Here is an 18,698-nt window from a genome sequence, read left to right as displayed (position 1 = left end):
CAGTTCAACCTCCACCTATGTGTGTTCTTCTTCCTGTGGCACGCCTCCATCTTCAGGCCCCTCCCCAGCCCACTCTTAATGTTTTAGAAAAAGAATTTGAGTGAGCACCGAGACACACCCAGCCTTCTCTCCTTACTTTCCCTGAAGCTTTATTAACAGCGGCATGCCACAAATGGGCACCATTCCCCCTTTAAGGCACTGTCTGATTTTTCAGCAAGCAGGAAACTCATCACGGCCATAAATTGTGAGTATCAGCAGTCTGCGCCCGGCCCTGCCGTTTCGCTCCGACTCCGAGGCCCCGCAAAGTGCTGATTCAGGTCGAAGGCAGCGCGCAGGCAGTGGCGGAGTTCACCACCAGCAGGCTCTCCATCACTTTGACGGCTCAATAAAAACCAGTGTAAACTATTAATTGGATCATTAATTATTGATGCTGTTTTTACTACAATTCAAGAGGTGTGAGCAGAAAAGAGGCAGGTCGAAACAATGTCTATGTTTAAACATAGCCACCATGCTACAAAGGTGAAACAGTATCATGTTAAGCTACTGGTAAGCTCAAAATATTAATCAGTATCTATTCTAATAAACTAACCCTAAACTAACCCTCTTTAATATGCCCAAAAACAATGCCTTTCAGGTAGAGAAAGGATGGATTAATAAGACAATCTTTCTCAGATCTAGCATGAGGCCAAACACTACAAACCCAGTAGGGTTACCGAGCTGCAAAACCTGATCCCAAAAGCCATTAATGAGGATGTAACTTAGGTTGTCACTACACAATGTCCACCTGTCTGCTGCAGTTAGCCAGCCATCCTCTCCTTTTCTGTGTGCTGGGCACTATTATGAGACTGCATGTCAGGGGAATCAATAAAGAGGAAAACACAGGGAGAGGACCATCGCAATAAATCAGTCTCCTACGTTCACAGACACAAGCCAGGCCCATTACAGCTGGCACACCCTTTCTCTTCCAGTCTAACTCGTCCCCTTCAACCCCCAGCCCCCCTCATCCTCCTTCTTTACAGATTCCTCCTCTCCCCCTTCTAGGTACCAGAAACTGGAGAGTGTGGGATGCTCGCTACTTAGCCTGCTGTTACACACCCATCTCGTTGTCCAGTCAAGCTGAATGCACAAACCCCCAAGATGCTGACGGGAACATATGGCAAAAAAAGTTGCTTTCCGCCCTCGTTTGTCTCACGTGCAATCGAAACCACTGCTCTTCGTATTGTTGGCAGATTTCTGATGCTATTTTTTTTTTCACTTTTCACTTTTTTCACTGTGGTAAATAATCAAAGTCCTTCTTTATGCTTCTTTTTTTTTTTTTAAACAAAGCAAGAAGGAATATTTCTTCTCTCGCTCCTTTTTTAGGAGCATTAAAAACACCTGCTTGATCTGACCCAGCTGAAAAATATTTGAGGGTCACATGTGCACATCGGGGGTGGCGTTAGCTTTGAATGCACTTTCTAATTATTGCATAATTAAACTTACTACGCAAACACGTACACACTGTTTTAAAATAAATGGTTCAGTACAATTTGCTGACCCATTTATCAGACTCCCTGCATGCACCGAATCACGGCAGCCTTAGTTATGTCATAGATGAAAATAATTAATGAAACTGCCAATTAAAACTAAATAAAGCTCCACATAATCAGCTGTCTGAGTATGTTCTGTACCTAGCATAGGAAGCTATACTTATCCAGGTCAACAGTTCAACTCTTCCCTATGTTTTTTTCTCCTACGCAGCGTGACCCGCGGAGGAGGCAGGCAGACAGACGCACACAGAAACAACAGAAACTCTGACCCTCTAAACAACCTGCCTTCTCCCTATTTTTGCTCCACGGCTACCTGTAAATCTGGAAACTCCCACATCAATAATGTAGCGCCGGGTGCTCAGCTGCTCGCCTTAGAGTGGAGAACAGTTACATAACAGAGCAGGCCAACCAAATTCCACTGCTCTCCTCTGCATTAAACATTTCATCTACCATTCAGCGACAAAGGCGAGCTGTGCCACTGTACTTTTGTCCTTTCTATAGTCTAACCCCTAACACTCCTCCTCCTCCCTCTTTCCTGGTTTTACATCCCAGGAAAAGTTAAAGAAAAAAGAAAAAAGAAAAAAATCAATTCGCAATTACAACAACTGTCAACCAGGAGGAGCAGGGAGAAGCTGACGACTGCCTCTGATGTTGATTCTATGCAAAGTGGCATTTCTCTCAGTCAGTGTGTGCTTGCTTGGTGGGATGTTGTTTTTTTAATATATATATATACTTGAAGAAATGTGAGATGCAAACATATCAGTCACAGCAGACGGTAAGAAAACCACTTCAGTAAGGGATCCACATTATTATTTTAAAGTTTAAGCAGTCCTTGATTTAAGAAATAAGTAAATAAATAAAAACCAGCAGAGCTATTTTTCTTTTCTTTTTTTGCTAAACTGAACTCCTTCGCAATACCAGCAAGGTATTGTCAATGCTAACAGCGCAGATACAATTTGCTGCAGGAACACATTTCTATATTCTAAAGTCAGCTCCCTTTGTTTCGGTTTACAGCCACAACTCCCAAAACATCTCGCTTTCTCCTCCTGCCTGTCCATTATGTAACACTGTCCATTAAAGAACACTGTCAAACAGCTGTGGCAGGACCTGGCAAATAGTGCCGTAACAGCAGCGAAAGCAGAGAGCCTTAAGATCAGCGGTGCTACGTCAGTTTCCAACTCACAGCCGCACGCACACATAAACCACCCATCCACACTGAAGCATGTCTGGCTGGCCTGTGAGCCCACAGGCCTCCTCCTCGAAGGCACCAAGAGCTGTTAGAGGAGATTCATTAACGACAAACAGAAAACACCGCAGTTCTCCGCACAGAAATAGGGCTCATCATTTTCAGTTTTTATAGGCTTTTATTGCACGTGTGCAATGGCTGGGTTGTTTTCTTGTTTGAAGATGAATGAAATGGCAGTAAAGACAGCCACTTTTAAGATGTTCAACCCCCCCCCCAAAAAAAATAATACAAAACCTAAGAGCACTTATTTCTGGTTATGGAGCATTTTAAGAAGAAATTTTCTGCATTTAGATTGTTTATTGTTTTATGAGAATGTTATCTTTATTGAAAAATCTGTATAAACAGAAACATCTTTAAAGATTTTTCAGAGTGAAAATGATGAGCCTTAAAGATAAAAAATACATTTATAAACAGACACACACACACAGAGCACATGTACACACTGCAGACTGGGGAATCTGAAAGTTATACAATATATACATCTGCATAATCAACATCACTTGAAGACAGCAGCAATGATTGAATTACAGTTCAGTGACTGCTCAATAACAGTAAAGCAGAACGGCTTTAAGACTTCACAATAACAGCACTAATATGTGTGTATTTGTATGCTGTAAAAACCTTTTGATACAGAGAACAAGAAACAGAGAGAGAGCAGACAGTGAGGCTCGTGGTGTGCTGGCTCCTACCTTTTTCACTAACTGACTCACTCTCTATCTCCACATCCTCACAGCTGGTGTACTCCGGCGTGGTGGCCAGCTCCTCCTCCGAGCTGCTCAGTGACACCTGCCTCATCTTCCCTCCCTTTTTGGTTTTGTGGGGTTTGGGGGGTGGCGGGCGCACCGACTCCGACTGGTCTGAGCTAAGAGAGTCGTTCCTCAACATGCTCTCCATTTTCTCCCTCTTGGTCTTGCGGACAGCTGAACTGGGGTCCAAGTGGTGCTGCGGCCTCCTCATCATATCCCCACCTACCCCCAGGTCTCCTCTTCGCAGGTCCCCCGACCGGTCACCCAGAACGGGACTACGGTGTGGCGTTGGGGGGCTGTGGTTTCCTCTGTGGCCTCCGAGGCCAGGACCCATTGGCCCTGGTGAGGACCGGTCAACGGAGTAGGAGCGCTGTCCCACCATAGGCGGCCGGCGCTCAGTGAGAAGCTGACGCGACAGCCGGATGGGGCTGGGCTCATCTTGCTCCGTGTAGGCCAGGGAGACGTCGCTGTGGCGACGTTCGTGCCTTAGCCGGCCCACTTCAGCGTGCATCCTCATCTGCTCCTCGTAGGGCTGCGGCTTAACAGGGTAGCGTGCCAGGTTGGGATCGCTGCGATAGCGTGCCTGGAACTCTTCCTGGCGCTGCCGCTGGAGGTCATACTCACTGGGCGGTCCATCTAGCTCCTGGTCGAGTGGGTATTCCTGTGAGTGCCAGCGACCGGGACCTCGACGGTCCCGATAGCCCATTCGCGCTGCATCCATATCTGAGTACATGTGTGGGCCCCGCGGAGCCCGCCGAGGGTCCCCCTCCCCATAGTCAGACGGTGATCTAGGCATGCCGCCGTCCGTCGGGGCATACTGTGAGTGGTCGCCCCCCTCCCTTTGGTCGTATTTTTGGTTTGGATCCCTGGATGCAGACGGGCTTCGTTTCCTGCAGATCAGAAGGAGAGGAACAAAAGAAATTATTAGCCGGTCAACTGTAGACAAGATTTTCTCTCGTTCTAATTATATGATGTCTTTTTGGGCTGAAAGGTGTTTGCATCCTGTAGCTTCACTTTACTTTGGTCTGCACTGCACAGGTCCCAGTCCTTGTGAAAAGGTAATGATAGCCTGCACTGTTTCTGTCACACACACACACACACACGCACGCACGCACACGCACACGCACGCACACACACGCACGCACGCACACACACACACACACACACACACACACACACACACACAGAGAAGACTAAACTAAACAGCAGGATGTAGCACCAGTTCTTCCTCTCAGTCCAAGAAGCAAGAGGACACAAAATATACAATTCAAGTCATTTTACAATATGTGTTCTCAACACATGTGCTAAATGTGTGCTGAGAGTAGTGCACTGGTAAATGATTCAGTGATCCACCGGCTGTGTTTTTGTGCACATTACAATGCACATGAAGGGGTTGTAGGCAGACAATAAAAATATCTCTGTGTTCTGGTATTGATAAAAAAAGAACACAATTAAAAGCTGGAAATGTTGAAATGTTAGAAAGTACGCCCTGATTACGATCAGCAGCTTCATATTTCTAAAAATTAGGCGTCAATCGTTTTATTGTTGTCTGGTTGGAAGGAAACCATCCAGGAAGTGGATGAAAAGGATGGAGGGGGCTAACTGTGCATTAATGCATTTATTCTTTTGTTCAGAATCAATTATTCATAAGCCACTTTTCTCCTACATTTCTCCCACTTTTCCTCCAAAGTAATAATGACATTTTGGTGAGGAAAAAGCTCTGTGAAGCATCCCCTTAATTTTGTACGTGACAACTTTCCATAAATTTCAAAAGGACTCATAAATCACCGCTGCCAGCTTTGCTCACCAGCCAAGGTAAGGACTCCTCACATGTGATTGGCTGATTCACTGAAGGAAGGCTGGCCCTTCCCTATTGGATCACAGACTGTTCAGGTTAGTCAAAGCTAAAATGGATGTGCAGTACAAAAGATATAAGCATTGCGGTGAGGGACGTGTGGGCAAAGATGCTTTTTGTGGTCCCCGTGTTTGAATTTCTATGTTGTACACTGAATAATCTCACTAAAGTCAAGTGCTAGCTCTGGGGAGAGACAGCATGATGAACGAGCGTTGCGTACAGTTCATGAACTGCTGTACAGTTAAATATGGGCTCTTAGAGAGGGGCAGAAGCTGAGCAATAGTGCAGCACAAAATGTGCTTCCCAGCAACGCTGGCACATAAAAAGCAAATTTTACTTAATTGCAAAAGGGACAAAATAACAAGAACAGGTCAAAAAGAGCATTTTAACATATTTACATGCAGCATACAAACATGACTGCCCATGAATGCTAATGTTATGCCATTAATGATGCTTAGGCAACAGTTAGCTGTTCATAACGACATTATAAGGTGAGGATGTCAGTGTTGTTTTTGCAGCAAAAAGAATAAATACTCCATGCATCCATTTCAGGGTTGTGTGTGGGTGTGTGTACGTGGCAAGTTTGCAATCTGCCTGTGATTTTTGGTCTTTACACTAGACGTAAAGGAAGCATTATAGCTGGTGAAAGCTGCTGAGACTGAGATGTTCTCCGTTTCTGAGACACAAAAGATGTTAATGCCGTCTTTAATAACTGTCTGCATTTTTAAAAAAATCACAAACACTTAAAAACTTAACAAACACAGACTTTTTTACTCTGAGAGCTGGTAGGTTGGTAAGAAAATGATCTGGAGCCACACTAAAACTTAATTGGTACTTCCTTTGCCTCTCCTCTCCACCGAGAATCTTGAAATAGCAGTGTTTGCATTATCTTGCTGACTAACAGCCAAACAGACAAGCATGTACGGTGGTCAGACACGTACATGTACAGAGGTCAAACACACTCAACTTGAGAAAAACAATAAAACACAACAGAAATTAGAAAAAAAAACCAAACCTCTCAGGGCCACTGTTGCAAAGCAGGCACTGATCACATACCTTCGCCAAATAAGAACGACCTAGAGGAAGAAAAACTGGCCGCTCGAGTCTCTGTGATGCTGCCAGCTCACAGGAGTGACTTCTTTCTGTTTCACATCAAAACAAATACCTTCTATCACCAGTATCATGATTCAAAGATGGAGGAAAAACACACGAGGGTTGGTACATTATTCATGAGCTGTTTTCTGGACACTAACCGAGCTGCACTTCATTCACAAATTCAAAGTGAAGCAGCAGCAGAAATTAGGGGGGAAAGGCGGCGTGACATGGAGCTGAGGAAGGCGGGGGAGTGTGTGTTTGTGAGAAATCTCTCTTTATAGCCACTCTGTAATCACTGAGGTGTGTGTTTGTGACCGCGTGTGTGTTTTTTGAGTCGACTGCTTAAGGAATGCTCTCAGGATCTCTTTGGGGCTTCAGGCCAATGTCCTCTCCGAGACTGTCTTAAAACGCTACACCCAGAAAACACACACACATACTCATAGCAGCTGCACACAGTTCGCACAACATACATTAACAAACAGCTCTTTGACGAGGTCTAACACAACTTGACACAAGCATCACAATCCTCTGCTCCCGTTTAGCCTTGTATGTCCCTCCTTTCCAAACACAGAAATGTCTGTGCTCGCAAGCAAGCCAGTAAGCCCGTTGCACTCTATCAGCGTCCGCATCATGACTCTGCTGCTGCTGCTGTTTGTGCTTAAGCAACCTTCAATATATACACAACAGAGTGGTGACGCAGGGCTATGTTTTGCACTGTGCAATATTCTCTGCTGCTTCGACAGCCTCTCTCTGCATACACCTGAGTGCTGGCATGACACACTCTGCTGATCTTGGATTTGTATTCCATCCTCAGTGACTCAGACAGAGATGAAGAAAGGAGGGGCAAAATGGGAGAAGAGGTATCGACAAGGAATGTGGAATTAGGTGGAGCAAAAGTACGCAGATGCCAAATTACAGTAACCGTGTCCTGCAGTCGGACATTGCATCTGGTATGCGCGCCGCATTAAAGCATCATGTTTGTCAGGCTCGAGCATGAAGAGGCAGGATGTGACACCGTGGGATTATGATGCTTGCCAAGTTGCACAGAAGTCTGGCTGCGGCAATGATTGAGTCACGCACGGCAACGTAAAGGCCTCCTATCACGTCCCCTTATAGCGCAAGATTCATCCGCGTTTGCGTGATGCCAGAGCAGATTGATGAGCAGTGAATCGACCTAACGGGCCAACAACAGGGAGGCACGTGCACTTTGTGCGTGCTATGTTATGGGAATAGAGGCCAGGGCTTCTATACGCTCCTGCTGTGGGAATAACAGCAGCCTTTGTTACTGCTGTTGTCCTATGCTGAGCTAACTATAGAAATCCTCTGCTCTATCGTGGAGCTACAGACAAGGACGGAGATGGCAATAAGATTCGATTCATGCAAGGTGGTGCCGGAGCTTTTCAACTAAAATATAGAAGGTTTCTGACATCCCTTTGATGTCGCGTTATTACTGCTGCCAGGACAGCCTTGTACGCCTGCAGTGCTCTAGAGGTAATTCCAGTTAATCATCTTTTTCAAGTACACTGTCCTTATCAAAAGCAGCATAATGTATCAAATCCAGGGCTCAAAAAAAAATCCCCCCCCAAAAAATCATGGGATTACACTATGGCACCGAAAGATTAAAAAGTGCGACCCACAAAAAGATTAAAAGTGACCTGACATGCTCGTCATGATAAAAACCTTTATGTGATGTTATTTTCTACAAAGCAACACACAAAAAACAACTGGTGAAATTCCCTGATTCACTGCAGGGCGTAATGAGAGGACACTGCCCTATTCTCTCTCTGCAGATCCAGTCAAAAGCATCCACAGACAGAGCTCAGTTCCCAGGCTGTAAATGGACTAAATCGTCTAACTGTGTCACTCCCTGTGTGTGTGTGTGTAATTTTCCCTACACCCCTATACTCTGTATGATGGATATAAATCATAAACATTTGATGTGAATTTATGATAAATCTACAACATCATCATCACATTAAGAGGCTAAGCGCACACACACACACACACACACGCACACACACACACACACACACACACACACACACACACACACACAGCCAGTATGCTGTCCAAATTATACACTATTGTCGACTTAAATAATAAGAGATCATGTCCTCTCATAGCTACTTTAATAAGTGTTTTGTTGTTGTTTTTTTATCAGCAAAGAAAATAAAAAAATTTATTATTGAGGTTATTTCCACAGTATTTCCACTGAGCAAGGATTTTCTTCCCTGGATATAATTGTGCTGAGAATTTACTTCCCTTTTAAAACCGAAGAAATGCCACTGGCACGAAAATCAATAACACAGAGTCAATAAGGAAGCTTTCAGTGAGTGATGAACCCTTCACAGATGTCGCAGGATTCAGCTGCATGCGTAGGCACCCAGACACATGTACGCACTGACACACAGGCACTAATGTGCAAAAGAAACTGCAATGATGGAGTTGCTACTATGACAAGTACCCTCACCCAAGAAAAAAGTCAGCCACAAGTCCACTGTTCTACTGTAAAAAAAAAAAAAGAAAAAGAAAAAGAAAAGAAAAAGTAAAAGGACTGGATTACATCTGCTGTAATAACATAGGGGAAATTTAAATGTTCATACAGTTCCATGGAAAAATGCCTTCACTGCTAAATAACCTTTAAAGCTAAACCGTTTGAAAAAACAAAACAAAAAACATTTTCACACATGCTTTATCCAAACTGCTCATAACAGTCTAAATCCAGAGATATAGCCAGCCTTACTGAAAGTCACTGTTGAATCCTGGGATGTAGCTCAGTTCAAATCTCTGCCTGGCAGCTCCACGCAAACACATTCTGCACACAATCCCAGCGCGCACCCAGTCCGATCCACCCTACTACCGGAGCCTTGTTGTTTCCCAGATTCACTCTCCTCTAATACAAAAACTTGTGGTTTTCTATCTACCCACAGCAGATGATTCAGTCATGGAGCAGTGCTTTTCGGTGTGACACAGCTTCCGTTTGCTCCTGCTTCTGCTGAAGAAACATGTTAAATAAGAAAGCCAAAAGCAATCAAGGTGAAAATGCAACGCTGCCCCCGCGGGAATGGTGCCACCTCTACTTCACGTATAATGGAGAGCAGTCAAATGAGAACACATGAGCGGCGCTGCGCTGCAGAAGCCCTCCTCTCTTAGAACAAATCTGGCCCGCTAATGACAGCAAAACAACCTGGAACTGTCTCGACTGAGTAGAAAAAAAAGAGGGAAAAAAAGCAGGGGGAAAAATGAAAATAAGCTGAGTGTACATGTGCGTTTCGAGTGAGAGCAATCAGAGGAGAGGAGGCAAGAAGAGGAAAAACACCTCTAATGATCCATTTAAAGATGCAGCATCACTCTGCCTTCCAGGACTGACTCAGTTGGTAGCCGTGAATCTGAGACGCAGCAGCATGTCCGATCCTGTCGTACAATTAAACCAGCTGAAACCACCGAAGTAAACCGGACAGTTCAGCTGAATTTCCCAATATCCCAAATGAGGGCGTACCACCCGGATGACCTGCTTTGATTCCTACGGTCTGCTGCATCTAAAGCAACCTGCCACACTGCCAGATGAGCACAGATGACACACGTTTACAGTCCTGCTGCAGAAGCTTCTGGGTGGCTGAAAGTGAGCCGGCTGAAAGTGAGCCGACGGCGATGCCGTCCAACCCAGCGGCCACTCTGTCCTCTGTCTCGGAAAGGATTTACACTCCTGGGCCTGATTACTAGCTAATGTCTATGACCAAGGACAATGAGGAGGCCTCACCTTATCTCATTCAGCCTGCAATTATATGACCAAACTGAACAAATGACATGGCTTATGCATTTTTCTTTTTTTATCCACTGGGCGGATTTTCAGGCATCAAATCAAATCTACACAGAGAGCGAGCGTGAGAGGGGGCAGAGAGGGAGATTTGGACGATAAGTCTACTCTGTGCATGTGTGCAGCTGGGTGTATTAAGACTGACTGTATCTGGGTGTTGCTAAGGTCACTCTTCTGCCATAGTACTTTTTGCATCTGTCTTCTCCATTCAGTTTTCCTCCGTCCTCACCTCCGCCCTCCTGTGCGGTGGGCTCTGAGTTTGGACCAAAGACACGCTACTACATGGTTTTTGTTATAGTTCCGGTGACAGCTGCCTGACGGGAGCAGGGAGTCAGGGAGGGCAGGCGGGAGATGGGTTGCTGACATGGTAAAGGAATAGTGGAAGTGTTTTATAAATCTGCAGTGGTTTTAAATAGAGTGTGCTGCGGATCTGCTTTCTGCCTCTCTGGGAAGTAAGTAGATGGCCTGAGACCATCTGTGATCACACAGTGAGCTCGAGCAGGACTCTGAATGCATTGAATGGACTCGTAAAAACTATACACTGTAAGCATCTTTACATTTCCCTTGTTGAAAATTAGTTTAATTCCACATACTTCAAGAAGATAAGATAAGATAAGATAAGATAAGATAAGATAAGATAAGATAAGATAAGATAAGATAAGATAAGATAAGATAGAACTTTATTAATCCCTCGGGTGGGTTCCTCTGGGAAATTCGACTTCCAAAAAGCACAGCAACGACCGAAGTTACAGTTACAGAATTGTTATATATATATATATACACACACACACACACACACACACACACACACACACACACACACACACATATAAATACAGAGACAAATATAAATAAAATATACAAAGGGGATAAATAGAATAAATAGGAATAAAAAATAAAAATACAAGTGAATTGCACATTTCAAGTATGGAGTCTATTGCACTGTTGACTATTTACAAAAAGTATTGCACAAGGTATTGCACAGTGGGGTGAAGAGGCACTACAGCTTAGTTGTTCCCCCCTCCTTTGTCCTCCTGTTTCCCCTCCCTCTCCCCTCCAGAGAGGAGTTAAACAGTTTGATGGCGTGTGGGACAAAGAAGACGAAGAAGTCAAAATAGTGCATGTCTGTGTTGGAATAATATCCTCTGTGGTGCTCTTAAGTGGTGCTCCCACTTCAGTCTTCAAGTACACCAAGGAGATTTTGTTCTATATTTTCACTCCAGCTCACCAGCTCTCCATAACACCTCACACTTGATGCTACCACTCTTCAGGTACATCTGCTTCTATTGCTTCAAGATGGCCTGTGAGTGATGTAAAATGATGAAAGCTGGACGGGTAACTAAGAGGAGAGAAAGTACTTGAGAACTGGATTATGAGCTGCCATGGAAATAAAGCCTTAGAAACCCCAAAAGCTTTTCCACCAAATCTATTTTCTTTCCATAATATGTAAAAAGCGATGATTCTTATAGATGAGCCAGTTTTGTTTTGGTGTCTGATCTTCTGTCTGGTAAGTACAATGAGTAAGTAGTGAGGAGATTATAGTTAACTGTGCTCCATAAAGTAGCAGTGATTTACTCACCTCTTTTCACTCTCTGTGTGTTTATACACCCCTCTGCATTTAATCATTACTTATTATTAATCTCTGGCTCTCTTCCACAGTGTGCCTCTTGTCCCGTCTTTCTCCCCTTTGCCCCAACTGGTCGCAGCAGATGGCCGCCCCTCCCTGACCCTGGTTCTGCTGGAGGTTTCTTCCCGTTTAAAAGGAGTTTTTCCCTCCCACTGTTGCCAAGTGCTTGCTAAAAGGGGCCATCTGATTGCTGAGGTTTTCCCTGTATTGTTGTCGGGCCCTTTTTTTACAATAGAAAGTGGCTTGAGGCAACTGTTGTTGTGACTGAATTTCTTAATATTTATTTTCACAAATACACCCCATAAACACTGGGTTTATCAAAAGGAAGCATCCAATTTCAAAAGGCTATGGAGCTTGTGGTGAAATTTATACTACATGGGTAAATATATAAGTTTTACATACAAAACTTACAATGTTCACAGGAGCTCAATGTGTCCCCCTCTGGATGCATGGCTTTTGTCCATATGATAGTCAGGCACGCCCCATACTTTTGCATGTCTGGAGTCACAGCAACCATGTGAAACTCACAAATCCTCTCTTTCTAACGTTGCATGTTTCAAGCTCTTTGATGCACCCTTAAAGTCTTGCAACTAGGATGGGAGGAAGTGTCTTGGAGTTTAAATGTGATTTGACCAAATTTTAAAAGGGTGTAAAATGCATACCGCAGCCATTTCCTGTGTCAAATCAGGCGACTGCAGTGATTCCAAGATATTTATCTGATACATGAGCATTTGTGTTGGTAACTTGGTAAACTGTTTGCCTGAGTGTCTGAGTGTAAAGACTGAATGCTATCCAATTGTAATCTGGCTAACACCCATCCATCCATTAACTTAACTGCTTATCCAGCCAGACTCACAAGGAGGGCTGGAGTCTATCTCATCTGGCATTTGGCGAAAGGCAGGGTACAGTCTGGACATTATGGCAGTCTCTCACTGGGCTAACATGGTAAAACAGGCTCAACTTTTAAATCCACCAAAGTTACCAAACATGCATGTCTTTGAAGGTTACAACACCATGTGATTGCAATCTGGCAAACAGAGGAACATACACAAGAGCATAACACTATTAAATATTAATCCTGCAAATGTTATTTTATAAACCTCTACGCTGATCAACTCGCTATACACTTATAATTTATCAGCTTTTCTGTTTTTAATAAAGGTTCGTAAATAATCAGGCACATGCACAAAGCCTAAAAGCCCAGTTTCATTCACAGAAGCAGACTGCAGCCTCCCCCTCATTTCATCTCCCTGCTCTGTGGAAAGTTTTGTGTGTAGCAGGCAGACAGAGAAGTCGAGCAGCCCCACATCTATCAGCGCAGCTGACAGTGTCTGTACATCGGTGAATGTTTTCACTAATTGGCTCCAACAACATAGACTCCATCCTCCTGTCAGCACATAGACCAAGCGGTGCCTTGTGTGTTCATGCTATGTTTATACAGAGCATGGCTGATATATCTTCTGCACTGCACAGCCCGTTAGATCTCCTTTTTAAGAAGAGGCACTGCTAGTGCTCTATGTAGGCCAAGCCCCAGCAGAATATGCCATTAAGATTAGCTACAAGTCAGGACTGCTACGCTGCTGCATATTTCTCCTCACCCTATAGAGAGAGGTTAGAGGAGCAGAACATGTGCATGTTTTTTTTTCCTATACTGCCAAGACTAGCAACCATAAAACGTACATCACAGCTGATTTTCTTTTTTCTTTTTTAATGACCCATGTGGAGCAGTGAAACAGCCTGACAGTATGTGGGGTCAAACTTGGAGCAGTATATGAGCACTGTCTTCAATTATCCTTACTGATTTCAGCTTGACTAAACCAAAGCTGTTTAACACAGAAAACTGTTCACGGCCAAAGTGTGTGTGTGTGTGTGTGTGTGTGTGTGTGTGTGTGTGTGTGTGTGTGTGTGTGCGTGCGTGCGTGCGTGTGTGCGTGTGTGTGTGTGTGTGTGTGTGGAAGGGGGGCTCTGGAGAGCCTGGAGGCAATCAACACCCCAACACCAGTCGGTAATTATGCTTTATTTCTGCCAAGTGCTTGAACCTACAAAAAAATGCATGTGATTGGTGTTGATCTGTGACCATGCCATACTGCTACGTCACCACATGAAGGGCATCATAATCCTATCCACCCCCTCTAAAGGAAACACATAACTGCCTGTTTGACACCATCTGGGAAATAAAAAGTGGCTTTTTGGTTTGAAGAAAAAAATGGTACTTTACTTGTTTGTGGGCCCATTTAAGCTGGGATCTTCAGAGCTGTCAGTGCATTTGAAAACACGCAAATAATGTCTGGCCTATCATGACTTACTGGGATAGTTGAGAAAAACACACCTATCCATGTTGTTTGTGGGTATATATGTATATAATAGCCACTAAAGTTTGCTTCCCACCAAAAGCTTTTTTAGATAGCACTTTAAAATCATTAGGGGAATTGCATCAGAACTCAAAAGGTGAATTTCTGTTCCTCAATGGCTTTCTTGTTTTTGTGTTTTTCTCACCATATTCTGCATTGTTTAGCATGACACAGCAAGTCCTTAAAATTCAACATCAAAATCTTCAAAGTTAGAAAAAAACTCTTTTCTTTTAGGACTCAGTAGAGTCATGTACCTGAAAAAAATAGTATTTCACACTCTGTCTGGTTGAAAGTTTCAAGTCTGTTGCACAACTGACTGTATCCATTACTAATGTCACAGCGTACTGACATCCTGCGTATGTTGTTACATCACTGTACTGTTTGCTGAAACAGACTGTATAAAAATGATGGACATACCCACATGGTCTGACATCTGAAGCTAACTGCTTTCAACCTGCATTCTTTCTAATAGTCAACAGGGGGCAACTCCTCTGGTAACATGATCCTACTTGTCACTCGAGATATGACTCGAGTGACAAACACTGTCCTAACAGGTTTACAGCATCAGTCCCTAGCCTGAAGTCCTACTGAACACAACATCAAGAGGGTTTAGTGACCATCATACAAACCTGCAGTGTCCCAAGTCTATTCTTCACATATTTAAAATGCAAAACTTGATTTTTCAAACCAGTTACAGTACCTAACAATGTCTACATCTATCTTTTACAAACAGTGTATGGCCAGGGCTTAGGCATTTTCACAAAGTGCTCTGTGTAGGGGACGTATCGAGATTTGTCTTTGTATATCGTAACCCAGCAATTTATACTGTAACAAAACGCTGGGTTGTATTTCTGCAATGGGGAAAAAAAACATTTTAAGAGCCACTTTCTCCCCCATCTCGTTCTCTTTGACACACTCGTAATTGCACACACACACACACGCACACACGCACACATTTCTTCTCAGTTCTGCTAAGTATGCATTTTTCATTCCAGTGAGCGGGCTGCATTCGAAATCAAAGGCAGTGACGCTGCACGGCTGTCTGGCTGCACAGAAAGTGAGGAGGTAATGAAAAAAGCTAAGGGGTGAGTCAGAGGATGCTTTAATAATCCTTGTAACCCAAAATAACATCTCTGGGGCTGGACGGACCAATGACCCTCTTGGGAAACCGGCAGCAGTCCAGGCTGGTCTGGACTCCTCACGTCTTTCCTTCCATTACCCCCAACCTACACACACACGTATACGCCCCCACCCACACTCATCTCTCTTTTTTTCTACCAATGCTTCTCAGTCTATTATAGTCACCAGATAAGACTGCAGCAGCACAGCACGACGCGGCAGACAGCCAAGCCATCCCTGTAACAAATACAGAGCAAGACTAAGCAGTGTGGAGGGGGTGTGTGCACTGGATTTGTACAAAGTGTGGTCAAGTCAGGAAGGGGCATTAACTCTGTTCACAGGTGAGCAGGCATTTCTTTGATTACTGATGATAAATGGTGATGAGTCCAAAGCTAAATAGCTCTTTATGTTAGGTTCAAGGTTGTGTCTCCATTGTTCAACATTACACTCTGCCTCATGTAACAAATGTAGGCAGAAAATGAGTCCATCATCTTGTATTACAGGCACCATTCTGATATTTCAACAGGAAGCCTGTGGAGTCATTTGACATTCTTAAATTCCATCTAATCAGAGTCATGCTTGCTCTACTTATCTTTTTTGACAGGTTACAGCCCTTAAAAATCATAGTGCCGCTAACTATAAACGCACAAGCTAGCTGCTGAGGTCATCATCAGGTTGTTTTTTTGTAACCTTAGCTCACGTCTCCCAACAACATAACATTTTGATAATAATTAACACGGTGAGCCCGTCCATTACTCATTCATACACTTCATATTTAACAAACAAGCACACAATGGCAACTGCATCAGCAATGCTGCAGCAACACCAGCATCGTCTTCTAAAGCACCGCTGCTTCGCTTCTCTCATTAGTGTGTTAAAAGCATTAGGCTCAATCGCTCGTGTGAGTCACTGTATATGTATGAAAAGCAATATTTATTTGGTGCACTTAAAACAAATGTTCTTTCATGGTGATAGTGGCTCCGCTGTGATACTCAGCAGTTCCACTTGAACTGGCCTCTTCTGCCGTGAGAGACAGCATTGCCTATCACACAAAGTATCATTTATTTATTCAATTAATCATTTATTAATGTGTTTGTTTAAATAATAGCAAAAAGGTGGGAGGTAGTAAAAGCTTTACTCAGTGGAAAATCTGAAGCAACCAGTCAGAGAGTAGCTTCAGGTCACCTGCTTGGCAAAGAACTCCATACACATGTTTGGCTGGAGGCCGTTTTATAATACAGGAACTATATTTACAGAGAAATGAACCAAGTAAATGCGAATAGTCTTTGTAAGGAATGCACGACTAAACACTTTTTTTGGTAATATATACCTATTTCATGTTTAATGGTACTCACTGAGCTCATTTCTAGCAGTTCAGTTCAGCCTTTATCCACTATGTAAAACAAGCTGTTTAATCCCTTCTCCATTCCTTTAAACCAGCTCTATTCTGACTGGCTATCCCTAGCAAACAAACTATTTGATTGGCTGGTGGGTGGGGACGGAGCTATGAGATGACCACATAAGTGATATCCACTATCACTGATTTCATACAGGCACCTTATTACTTCAAATACTGGCCAGGTTTAATTTGAGCACCCAACAATGTACTATTATATACAGTATATGACAGAAATTAAGGATGAGCATTACAGGTTTCCTTTAAGTAGACTTTTTTTCTGGATAACTGAAAGGTGGGGGCACTCCAAGCCCCCTAATATTAACCAGCCATTGCTGACCGTAATACTGAATGCTGAAACTGCAGGTGACTCTACATAACTAGTTTGGCTGAGACAAAAGAAAGTTGATTTTAGAGCGCTGTGGGCAAACGTCCTACACACCACTGAAGCTAAACCTCCACACTGCCTGACCTTAGCTGGAGTTTTTCAAATAGCAACAACAAAAGCTACCTGCACTGTAATGTTTAGACTATTACTAGAAAACTGTGTGTGTGTCTGTGTATGTTTGAGTAACAGGAAGACAACTTTTTTCTAACAAGAAATGAGGACACGTTGAAGTTTAAATCTTATAATATATGAGAGCACTCACTGTATTTCTTTCTTAATTCTCTTTTACCTCCTACACACTTGCAGCTTGGAGGTGGTTTATCACAAACTGAGGCCTGAATGGGAACAGACTGCCATGGAAAGGCGGCATAAGTGCTCTCCAATTACATCCACAGGGAAGGGAAGCCACTGCAACTGAGTTACCCCGATGCATCTCTGTGGCAGGGCCTCGGGCATAATCAAATCAACCTGTGTGCTACTGGCAGTGTTGTTCACTGGTTGTCCAGCTTAGAAAATGAAACTGACTGCAAGCTGACTGAGATCGACACACAAAGACTTTGCATCCAAGAGCCTATCTAGAGTGAGACCCTGCATACGCAAAGTGAATACGTTTTAAACGGTCCATCTGTAATTGGTTTCATTTCAAAAAAAGGATTTTGTTGTAATAAAATTAAACTAAACACAGCAGCAGAGAGTAAAAGACTTTTATTTGAGACAGCATGCTTAGACATGCTGCACCTCAGGGTTTGGGCTACTATGTGCCAAGGGCGAGGCATACAGAGCTACAGGAGTGCAGACGGCCAAAATAATGGGAGACGTGTACCAAAGTTTTTACTTGAGGACAATCTTGACAAGACACAAATGAACAACTACAGGCCGATCTCAAATCTCCCGTTTTTAAGTAAGATCATTGAAAAAGCAGTTTCTCAACAGCTCAGTTACTTCTTAAAACAGAATAATTGCTACGATGCCTTCCAGTCAGGTTTTAGACAGAACCACAGCACTGAAACCGCTCTGACCAAAGTGTTCAATGACATATGTCTGAATACAGACAGTGGAAAAATGTCAGTCCTAGTTTTACTGGATCTCAGTGCAGCATTTGATACAGTTGACCACAACATATTACTCAAACGACTGGAGAACTGGACAGGTCTTTCAGGAACTGTACTAAACTGGTTCAAAACATACGTAGAAAACAGGAAATACTTTGTATCAATAGGTAACTTCACATCTGAGCAGACAAGTATCACATGTGGAGTTCCCCAAGGTTCCATCTTGGGACCCCTTCTGTTTAACATCTACATGCTCCCACTGGCACAGATTATAAACAACAACAAAATAAACTATCACAGCTATGCAGATGACACACAAATATATATCACAATGTCACCAGGAGACCGAGGCCCTGAACAGGCTCTTGGTAAATGCATTGAGGAAATCAATGACTGGTTGTGCCACAATTTTCTCCAGCTAAACAAAAACAAAACTGAGGTAATAGTCTTTGGCGCCAAAGAAAAACGATTACAGGT

The 18,698-nt window shown here is 43.5% G+C and overlaps 1 protein-coding gene across 29 annotated transcripts in view; it reads right to left on the bottom strand.

Moving 5' to 3' along the window:
- rims2a (regulating synaptic membrane exocytosis 2a) overlaps positions 1-18,698 on the bottom strand; it is a 159,153-nt gene that overhangs the window by 76,176 nt on the left and 64,279 nt on the right. For 26 of the 29 annotated variants that reach the window (XM_082552311.1, XM_082552312.1, XM_082552306.1 and 23 more), the window contains one exon: positions 3,465-4,411. In XM_082552311.1, the coding sequence (XP_082408437.1) occupies positions 3,465-4,411 (947 nt within the window). Of the gene's footprint in view, positions 1-3,464; positions 4,412-9,214; positions 9,754-9,790; positions 10,262-18,698 lie in introns of those variants that run through there. The other 3 variants (XM_082552325.1, XM_082552323.1, XM_082552326.1) reach the window with 3 other exon arrangements.

The sequence above is a fragment of the Aulonocara stuartgranti genome (genome assembly GCF_965226115.1).
Source record: "Aulonocara stuartgranti genome assembly, chromosome: 11".
NCBI lineage: Eukaryota > Metazoa > Chordata > Actinopteri > Cichliformes > Cichlidae > Aulonocara > Aulonocara stuartgranti.
The sequence above is the reverse complement of the archived record's forward strand: the minus strand, read 5'-3'. Positions and strand labels throughout refer to the sequence as shown.